The following is a 10,642-nucleotide window of genomic DNA, read 5'->3' as shown; positions in this document are numbered from 1 at the left end:
GACAAAAAACGTTTGTTAAAGTGTGTGGTAAAACTTAGGGTGCTGAACATTTCCCATATATATATATATATATATATATATATATATATGGGAGGCGTTCGGAGGCATCAGTTTCGTCAGCCATTTTAACAAAAGTTACCCGACCGTTGGATATAATTAAATCGGACGGCGTGGATTGAAAATTAGCTGATTTGCGTGTAAGTTATAAAACCTCCATTATTTACAGCGCCATCCTTAAACTTTTAAGGATTTAGTGATACCTCCCCTCAACTTAAAACCCAAAGAACGAAGAAAGAAGAACAGAGAGTTTTGTTCTACACCAGTTCTCTCGTTCTCTCTTGCTCTCGTTGAATCCTCCCTCCCTCTCTGTTCGGACGGTCCTTCTCTTCGTTTTCTTTGCTCTCCTGTGTATATTATAACGACAGCAAAAGAAAGAGATAGAGATAGAGATATAGAGAGAGTGACCACCATTAAATCTCTATTTAAACTCTGTTGTGTGTGTGTGTAAGGGAAAGAGACGCAGAGAGGTATAGAGAAATGTATGCAGAGACATGTCTTCTGTTCCCTTATTTTCAAAGTTTCTCACAAGAGATTCAACAAGTTGAGGGTTTTCTCAAAACCAGAAAACCAATTTTTCGAATGTAAATTCTTTATCTTTTTCTCTCTTTTATGATTCTTTGATTGATTTGCATTTTTAATTATTTTTTCCTTCACTGATGCTGCTTCCTCTATTTTTCTATCGTGTCTCAGATGCAAATCTCGGGTTTCGACGAGAGAGAGGAGCCATTCGTGTTCGTGTTCATGCTTCGTCGATGGAGTTGCAGCGAGAGAGAGGAGGGTTTCAACGAGAGAGAGTGAGAGTGAGGAGGTTCGAGGGTTTCGGCGTCGCGAGAGAGAGAGAGGTTTTCGTCGAGGAGTTGCAGCGAGAAAGAGGAGGGTTGTTCGAGACTTTTAGAGAGAACAGACGAGAGAGAACGTAATAAGCACTCTCTGCTGTTTTTTAGTCAGGGAGGTGACACTAATAAGTCAAAAGATGAGGGATGGCGCAGTAAAAACCTATAAATTATCATTTAAACGTAATAAACAATCTCGACCGTCCGATTTAATTATATCCAACGGTCGGGTAACTTTTGTTAAAATGGCTGACGAAACTGATGCCTCCGAACGCCTCCCTATATATATATATATGGGTCCCGTTCACCACCCTTAGTTTTACCACACACTTTAACAAACGCGTTTTGTCTTACATGGGTTAGAAGTTTCGGAATGAGCTGATTTTTGGTGAGGATGATCTCTATGGTGAGGAGATCATCCTCACCAAAAATCAGCTCATTCCAAAACTTCTAACCCCATCAAAATTGATTTACAAAAAATGGACGGTCCACGATTTTTCAACGTGTAAACAAGGGGCTAAACATTTCGGAATGGGCTGATTTTTGGAGAGGATGATCTTCTAATCATAGAGATCATCCTCACCAAAAATCAGCTTATTCCAAAACTTCTAACCCATGTAGGACAAAAAACGTTTGTTAAAGTGTGTGGTAAAACTAAGGGTGGTGAACATTTCCCTATATATATATATATATATATGGGTAGCGTTCAAGGGCAAACTTTTTAGCAAACTTTTTGGCAAAACATTTTTCAAAACATGGGTTAGAGGTTTTGGAATGGGCTGATTTTTGGTGAGGATGATCTCTACGATGAGTAGATCATCCTCACCAAAAATCAGCCAATTCTAAAACTTCTAACCCATGTTTACCAGCTGAAAAATCATGGACCGTCCATTTTTTGTAAACTGTTTTTGATGTGGTTAGAAGTTTTGGAATGGGCTGATTTTTGGTGATGATGATCTCCTCACCGTAGAGATCATCCTCACCAAAAATCAACCCATTCCAAAACCTCTAACTCATGTTTTGAAAAATGTTTTGCCAAAAAGTTTGCTAAAAAGTTGGCCATTATATATATATATATATAGGGTCCCGTTCAGCACCCTAAGCTTTACCACACACTTTAACAAACGTATTTTGTCTTACATGGGTTAGAAGTTTTGGAATGGACTGATTTTTGGTGAGAATGATCTCTATGGTGAGGAGATCATCCTCACCAAAAATCAGCTCATTCCAACACTTCTAACCCTATCAAAAATGGTTTCCAAAAAATGGACGGTCCACGATTTTTCAACGTGTAAACATGGGGCTAAACATTTCAGAATGGGCTGATTTTTGGGGAGGATGATCTTCTAATCATAGAGATCATCCTCACCAAAAATCAGCCCATTCCAAAACTTCTAAACCATGTAGGACAAAAAACATTTGTTAAAGTGTGTGGTAAAACCTAGGGTGCTGAACATTTCCCATATATATATATGTGTGTGTGGGTCGCGTTCCAACGACCCCCATTTCGACCCTCATCGCGACCCCCGATGTCAGCCATTCGATTTTCGTTAGATCTACGGTCCAGATCAATTATTCGATGGTAAAATAATGAGAATTCGTTATTTGCAAATGCCTACCCGTAACAAATAACCAAAAACAGTTTAGATTTCTTTTCTCTTCCTCTTCCTCATCTCTTTCACAAAAACAGATCAAATTTCTTCCTCTTCGTCTTCTTCCAAAGCTCTCTTCAAACTCACATATGCGACAACCCCCATCGCCGTCTTCCTCATCTCTCTCTAAAAAATAGTTATGATTTTTTCCAAAGCTTTCTTCCTCTTCGTCTTCTTCGTCCTCTTCAAACTCATATTTGCGACAACCCCCATCGCCGTCTTCCTCATCTCTCTCTCTCTCTCTCTCTCTCTCTCTCTCTCTCTCTCTCTCTCTCTCTCTCTAAGTCGTTGCGAAGAAACGAAGAGCTCGGCCGAACCCCAGCTCGACAGAAACCCAACTCGTCATCCCTCCCTCTGCTGGAAACGAAGATAGAACCTCGGCTTCGTCCTCATCTCTCTCCCTCTCTCTCTCTCTCTCCAATAGAAACCCTAAGGTAAACCCTTAATTTTTTTTTCTTATTTTTTTTTTCATTTATTTTTTTTATGTATCGATTATGACGAATCATCGACAAATTTTGTTTTGAAAGCTGCTTTGTTTCACTGATATTGAGTTATGATATATTATACGTATGGGTTTGTCTAAATTCAAAATATCCAAGTATCCACGAAATCAGAAACCCTTAATTACTTTTTATTTTAAATTTCTTCAGTTATTCTGAGTTTTATATATGTTTAACTGAAAATTTTACAATCCTTATGTGTTTAATTCGAAGAAATGGGTTTGAATGGAAATTCCTATGCGTTTTTTTTTTTTTTTATGATTGTTTATGTTCATGTTAATCTGCCTTATGTAAGCTGCATTTTTCTCTATCTACTAAATTGTGAATAGCTTATTATCCTAAACCTTCACAGATTTAGAAATACACTCTCAAATTTTTTGTTTTGTTTTAGATTTGTATTTGTTAGATTTAACATTAACATGATCATAATCCTAATTGTAAATAACTGTTGAAGTTGTTTCAATGTGTTATAACACTTTGTAATGTTGAGAATAAGTAAAAGTTGGGGTGCCAATAGAAACACTCTCTCATTATTTATTAGATTTAGGATTTTATATAAGCCTAATCCTAATTGTAAACGACACCTAAAGTTGTTTCAATGTGTTATGACGCTTTGTAATGTTGAAATAATTAGTTGAACCAAGCTTTTGTAATGTTTGAATTGTGTGTTTTGATATTTAACTATGGTGTGATAAATTATTTATGAAATTGGGGATGTAATAAGTAAATTTTGATCACTTACTCATTCATTAGAAGTGGCCTTAGAGATTTGGTCATATTTTCTAAGGCTATCCGGGGTAAGTTAACTAGCTATTTGACACACATGCCACTAATCCTTTTGAGGATTTTAGAAATGGTTTTCCATTTGTTCCTTTAGATAGCTTCGAGTATCACTGATTTGAATGTAAGAAATATGAGTTGGCAATTCCTTTTGTATTATTATTTAGATGTTGAATAAATAGAACTTTCAATATATTTTAGTTAACCTCAACTGGGACTTTGTTAATTTGTTTTAGATAATTCTTCATGGATACGATTGACGTTGACAAGTGTGGAAGTGTGCATGTGAATGAAAATGTGGGATCATCTTCGATTATGGAAGTAGATATTGGGGAACGTGTTGATTGCCTCAGTCCTAACAAAGATGTTCGAAAGTTAAATGCACCATATGTTGAAATGGTTTTTGATTCAAGTGAGGAAGCAAAAAAATACTATGAAGAATAGGGACGTCAGGAAGGGTTTTGTATTCGTGTACGAAGTAGTTTAAGGACGATAAGAGGTTCAAATGCGGTGACTGGGATAAGATATGTTTGCATACATGAAGGCAAACATACACAGAGGATAAAAGAAGATGTGATAACAGATGAGAATGAAAAGGGGAAGAAGAGAATTGTAAGAAATTGTTCTACTTTTAAATGTGGATGTGAAGCAAACATGCGCATTGTATTCGACCAACGTGTAGTAAAATGGAGAGTGTCGGTTTTCAACGATGATCATAATCACAAGGTTGTCACGCCATCGAGGAGAATGAAAATGAAGTCGAATCAAAATATGCTAAGCGTAGCTAAGGATCTAACAGAAACATTTCGTAATCAGAACATTCAAATTAATAAAGTTCCATCAATTCTTCGTGGAGATATGATCGGTTTTGATGATAGAGACTGTTACAATCACCTTCGAAATGTTAGGCGACAGGATTTGGAAAGAGGTGATGCACAATGTGTACTTGAGTACTTTATTGAAAAACAAAATGAAAATCTACAATTTTTCTATGGGATACAATGTGATGAAGATGGGAGAGCAATTAATTTTTTTTTAGTGGATGCGAGGTCAAGATTGTCATATGAATATTTCGGTGATGTGGTTACATTTGACACTACTTATAGGACAAATAAGTACAAGATGCCGTTCACCCCGTTTACTGGAGTCAATCATCATTTTCAATCTATCCAATTTGGATGCGCTCTTCTAGGAGATGAAACAGAGACTACTTTTGTATGGTTGTTCGAGATGTGGCTTAAAGCTATGAGGGGAAAACATCCAATTTCAATAATCACAGACCAGGACTTGGCAATGAGGAATGCAATTGCCAAAGTTTTTCCCAACAGCCGTCATCGTCTATGTATTTGGCACATTCGGAAGAAATTTGCGGAGAAATTGTCTCATAAATACTTTGAAAATTCTACTTTCAAAAGTAAGATAGAAAAATGTATTTGGTCGACATATTCTGGGGAAGAGTTCGAAAAACAGTGGCATAATGTGATTCAGGAAAATGGATTAGAAGAAAATGAATGGTTGCAACACCTGTTTGAAATACGGGAATCTTGGGTGCCTACGTATAATCGAACAACTTTTTTTGCTGGTATGAATACCACTGGACGTAGCGAAAGCATCAATGCATTTTTTGATGGATTTGTTAATTCGACAACAAATCTCAGAGAATTTGTTGTGAAGTATGAAGAAGCTTTGAAAAATATTTTGAAAAGGGAGAGTAATGAAGATTATGAGACAGAGCACAAGTTTCGATGTGTCAATGATAACGACTTGCTTTTGAAACATGCAGCAACAGTTTATACGAGAAGTATATTTGAAAAATTAAAGGAAGAATGGGTCCAAGTTTTTCGATATAAAGTTGAAAGAAGGGAGATGGAAGAAGGAATTCATACGTTTTTTGTGAAAATAAAGTTTGGCGAGCCTGATGAATTTATTTTGAAAATAAATGTGGATACCTACGAGGGTACATGCGGGTGTAAAAAATTTGAGTTTCTTGGAATTGTTTGTCGGCATTTTTTAAAGGTGTTCACACATCTTGACATTGATGTTATACCATCACACTTTATTATTGAGAGATGGAGACAAGGAGCCAATAAATTTAGGGTGATGGATGTACAAGTAACAATCGATGGTTATGAACCTTCCGAAGCATTAAGATATGGCAACATGTGTAAACAAACTGCTACATTAGCCAGTTATGCATCATCTTCAATGAAAGCATATGCATTTTTCACGAATGCCGTAAATGATTTGTCGAAACAAATTATGCAATTAAAATGGAAGAAATGAAAGAAATTGTTGCTCAACCGAATGAAGAGGCACATGAAAAAGGAAAATGTAACCTATCTCAGTTACTTTTAGACCCGAATATCACGCAAACAAAGGGTAGAAAGAAGGATGACAAGGGAAAATAAAAAATTGATACTAGAGGTCAGTTGAAATCCAGTATTGAGTTGAGCCAACAAAAGAAGAAAAAAAAATGTGCATTCTGTCATAAACTTGGACACGATAAGCGAATATGTCATGTGAATCCAAATAGAAAAAAAAAAGATTGTATTCAAGGTAATTATAAGTATCTTTATAAACTAATGACTTGATTTAATGCATTTAATTAAATAAATTTTAAGTAATGTCTTATTTATTTAGTTATGAATTTTTCCTCAGAAATTGATGATATACAAGAATTGGGCAAAGACATGGAGAGCGATCACGAGGCCTTTCATTTGGAATGAGGGTATATTATGTTTGAATATATTCTCACTTAATGATTTTCTTAGTCTGTTGGAATATAATATATTCTCACTTACTGATTTTCTTAAGTTGCTCTTTTTGGTAATTCCTGAAAGTATGGTTAGTGTTTTTTGGTTGTTTATTGATTGATTTGATTACTAAATTTGCAGAATGTTATAATTGACCAAATACTACTAGAACCTGGAATACGGGTAATTGTTGCTATGAGTACCAAGATGTTGATATATATCTTTTCGATGATCCTTTTAGTGCTGTGGATGCTCACACGGGAACGCATTTGTTTAAGGTAACTCTTCTTTTTTTGACTTCTAATTCCTTGTTGTTTCGTTGAATATAATTCTGAGTTGTTGTTCACTAGTAACTGAGATTTTGATTTTTTTATTTTCTTTTGAAATCTATGTAGGTTTAGCTCATTGGGTATCCTTTCAATGAGACTATAGCTTTTTATTTTATTTTTTTTCCCCACTGTTTTGGTTAAATAAGCATTTAATCATCAAGGGATTCTTATTTGTGCAAAACATATGTCTAACTTGGAACGAGCATGAAGAAATGAATGATACTTCTATTTAAGGTATAGAAATTGCAATCAAAACATAAACTTTGCAATTCTTGTGATTTATTTTGTTGTAGAAGTCAATTTCGATTTAATTTTTTTAAACAGAATTTCAAGATTTAAATCGTCATTTATATGATTTTCCCAACAACAGAGCCATCGGTGGTTCGAAATCTAGGTTCCCATTTTGAATTAAGAGTTCTTAATGTTCTCTTTCCACAGATTTTATATCATGCAAGGGAACATCGCATCTTCTGATCACATCATTGCTGAACTAATCGAAATGGGATTTGAATTATCACTAGTTTTAGAAGCTAAAAAGTAGTGGGTCCATCGCTCAACAAGGCAGTTGAGTTCATTTTGAATGCTTCTGAGAGAAAAATTAAGGGTAATCCATTGGGTGTCTCTAATGGTTCAACTAGTCGAGCATGCACTTTAGGCAAAAGGGTTACCTCTGCCTTCCATTCTCCTCGTCAGATGAAACAGTCTAGTATCATGGGGCATCTCCAATTGTTGAGTAAACCCAAAAGAACTAAAGCTCACGGTGCATCGGATGCATTCGTTTCTGGTTTGGAGACTGTGTCTAGCCATGTGAAAGAGCAAATTACTAATCTTGTAATGGTTCAAGGATTTTCATCCTTGAAGAGTTTCCAAAAGGAAGCTTTGGAGGCTTGGTTAGCTAATCGAGATTGTCTTGTTCTTGCTGCAACAGGATCGGGTATGGATTTTTTATATTTTTATTTTAATTAAGTGAATTGGGTGGTTGTAATTGAGCTGAAGACCCCTTACAATGTCAGGATCAAAAAGAACAAATGAGTTTGCTTCCTCCTTACAAACTTTGTCTATTGTTGCCAGGCTGGAAGGGTTTGTTTCCAACAGAGAGCAGTCCTATGAAGATCCTATTAAAGAGTAAGTTTCATTTTTCAACTTTTTCTTTTTATTCTTTTATTGAAGAATTAGTTCCTTAACATCAATGTAGAGTTGCTGATAAAATTAACTAAACTTTCCTCCCTTTTCCCTGTGACAGATTATGTCATGCTTGTAGAGAAATCCTAATATTTTGAAGTCCTTTCTTCAGGTTACTATATGCTGTTTTTGTCATTTCAAGTGAGAATGCAACTGTTGCTGAACTGGCTGCAACATTACAGGCTGACCTTTCTCAGCTACAGGCTGCTACATCTTTTGCTTGTCGCCTGGGTTGGGCTGTAAAACTAATTGATCCAGCTTCGGTTCTTCAAGATTCAAGCATTCCTGATCCTCCTAATATACTTCTTAGTGATGATGAAGATGGTTCTCATGGTAGTACAAGCTCAGCAAACATGCTCACGGATGGCAATGATGTTCCACAAGATGGTTCAGGAGTGGAAAACCACAGGGCAGCCCAAGGCCTTGCTCATGTTGCTTTTGTTGTTGATGCTAATATAACATCCTATCTCATGATGGGTTCTGTTTCACCAGGTTTGCTTCTCTTCTGGAGGATTTTGTGATCATCAAAGTTATATGTTTCGTTACTTGACACAATCTGAACTAAATGTCTCACCTGGCCTGGTCCTTGATCATTGCAGTATGGGAATGACTTCAGCTTGCATATTAGTCTCATGCTGGTGTATGGCCTTCATTATGGGGTTCAATGAATGACCCAAGAATACTATTTGTTGTGACGTGCTTCACTGGGGAAGATTGTGCTAAATTCTGAAGTGCATTTATAAGGATGATTCGAGGTCAGTCATGGAAATCTTGATAATGTGGTCTTCTGTTGGGGAAAGGATGATTCGATTTTTTACATCTCTTTTTGGATGATAGTGCTGATAGCGATCCACTCTTAACATGGATATTAGAAGGTCCTTCGTTTGGGGAGCAACTGGCTTCATGTGAGAAGATACGTGAGCAACAGAACCATGTAGTAGCTTTGGAGACAGTCAAGAGACTCTGTCTTGGAGAGCGTAAAGAAATGGAACAATCCACCAAATTCATTTCTCAAAGTTATGAGGTAGTCCTCCACAAGTGGAAAGAAGAGAAGGGGTCTGATAGTAGTACGCTTGAGTTGGAAGTTGTGTCAAATGTTCTCAATGAGGCAAAAGGTCTGAAAGTCTCGCAATTTGGATACAAGGAATCTTTGACTGGCAAAGATGAGGATTGGAGAATGCAGGACTTACTGTATCAATCAGAGACTTGCGTAGAAACAACATTTCTGAGACACCAGGAACGGTACTCTGTAGAGGTGGGTATGTTGGTAGTTTTATCTGTTGTGGTCCATGCTGCTTATTTTAATGAAATTGTATTTCATTCTTGTAGTTCGGCAAAATTGATGCAAAGATCGTTCACACTTGCATTTCTATCCTGGCATTGGAGTCAAAGCTTGGGTCTTTTTCTACCTATGATCACCGGGCAATTTTGTTGCCTTTTCTGAAGTTTTCTTGCAGGTAAATAATGGTATTTTTACCCGATTTATGAACCGCATCCTAGTTATCAGCCAACTCATATATGTAACAGGACATAGTTTGCACGATCACCCATTTATATGGATTCTACAAGCACTGTCAAACAGACCAGCACGGCCAAATAGATCAACCATGTACCCATAATGTGCAATGTCTGCTTTGATCCCATAAACATTACTCATTTTTCCGAAATACCTAATACCATCTTCAGGCAATCCTCCATGATTGCAAGTATTCAGCACACTATTAAACGTTATAGTGGTGGGTTGAAAACCCATTGCCCTCCATCTTCAAGAAGAGTTCAATTGCTTTTCTGTTTCCCCATTTGCAGCCAGACCCAATGTCATCGCATTCCAAGACCCTAAATTAAGTTCCGTAAATGAGAATGGAGCATCTGCTTCTAAGGAGTTACGACTATTAGTTTGTTTGGTTCGCTTGGTTCGGGTTCTCTGAAGTTGTTTGGTTTGGGTTACTGATGTTCGTGGGGAATGGTAAGAAGCTGCATATCCATATTGACTTTGGGTTTATCTTAAAATTTAGTTTGCTCCGCTATATCTTACATTAAACTCTATGGTATACTATTACACTTATGATATGGTGTAAATTTAAAATATTGGGGCTTGGACTGATTTGAATTTTTTACAGGCTAGTAGACATTGCAGCTCCCCTTCAAGGGCAAAGGAACTTCATTGGATTACAACGAAGCCAATGTATCAGTGACAGCACTGGAGTTCTTTCATGCAACTTGAGGGATCTAAAAAGGCAAAGGAAAAGAAATAATGAAGTGGATTAAGGTAGCACGAAATGATGAGCCTTGACTGAAGATATAGGTCTAAAGAGAGCTGAATGGAGAAATCAGATTGTTGTTGAAGGCCCCTAGTAGTGGGGTTAGAGAATAGGCAATGGTGATTAAAGATAAAAACTGCACAAATGGTCTGTGGTTTCACTTGTGGCATATTGTTGGATATTGAAATCAAGGATATTAGTCATATAAAACTCAGTTTTCTTTCCTCATGGAAATGCCAACTTAACTAAGTTTGTAAGACACCTCTTTTATGAAGTGATTGGATGCTCATGC

General features: G+C 36.7%; 1 protein-coding gene and 1 long non-coding RNA gene across 2 annotated transcripts; both read left to right on the top strand.

Moving 5' to 3' along the window:
- The first annotated feature begins 4,071 nt into the window (after positions 1 to 4,071).
- LOC147401310 (protein FAR1-RELATED SEQUENCE 5-like) lies at positions 4,072 to 6,108 on the top strand. The gene is made up of 2 exons (XM_086441679.1): positions 4,072 to 4,237; positions 4,370 to 6,108. Exons 1-2 carry the CDS (start codon positions 4,072 to 4,074, stop codon positions 6,106 to 6,108), a joined length of 1,905 nt encoding a protein of 634 aa, XP_086297805.1.
- Positions 6,109 to 6,316: 208 nt separating this feature from the next.
- Positions 6,317 to 6,846, top strand: LOC147401309 (uncharacterized). The gene is made up of 3 exons (XR_015178259.1): positions 6,317 to 6,381; positions 6,484 to 6,553; positions 6,720 to 6,846. It is a non-coding gene; the product is annotated as an uncharacterized LOC147401309 (long non-coding RNA).
- The last annotated feature ends 3,796 nt before the right edge of the window (positions 6,847 to 10,642 follow it).

Source organism: Akebia trifoliata, chromosome 5 (genome assembly GCF_017979445.1).
Source record: "Akebia trifoliata isolate Shusen 1 chromosome 5, ASM1797944v1, whole genome shotgun sequence".
Lineage (NCBI taxonomy): Eukaryota > Viridiplantae > Streptophyta > Magnoliopsida > Ranunculales > Lardizabalaceae > Akebia > Akebia trifoliata.
This window is presented reverse-complemented; position numbering and strand designations above follow the sequence as displayed.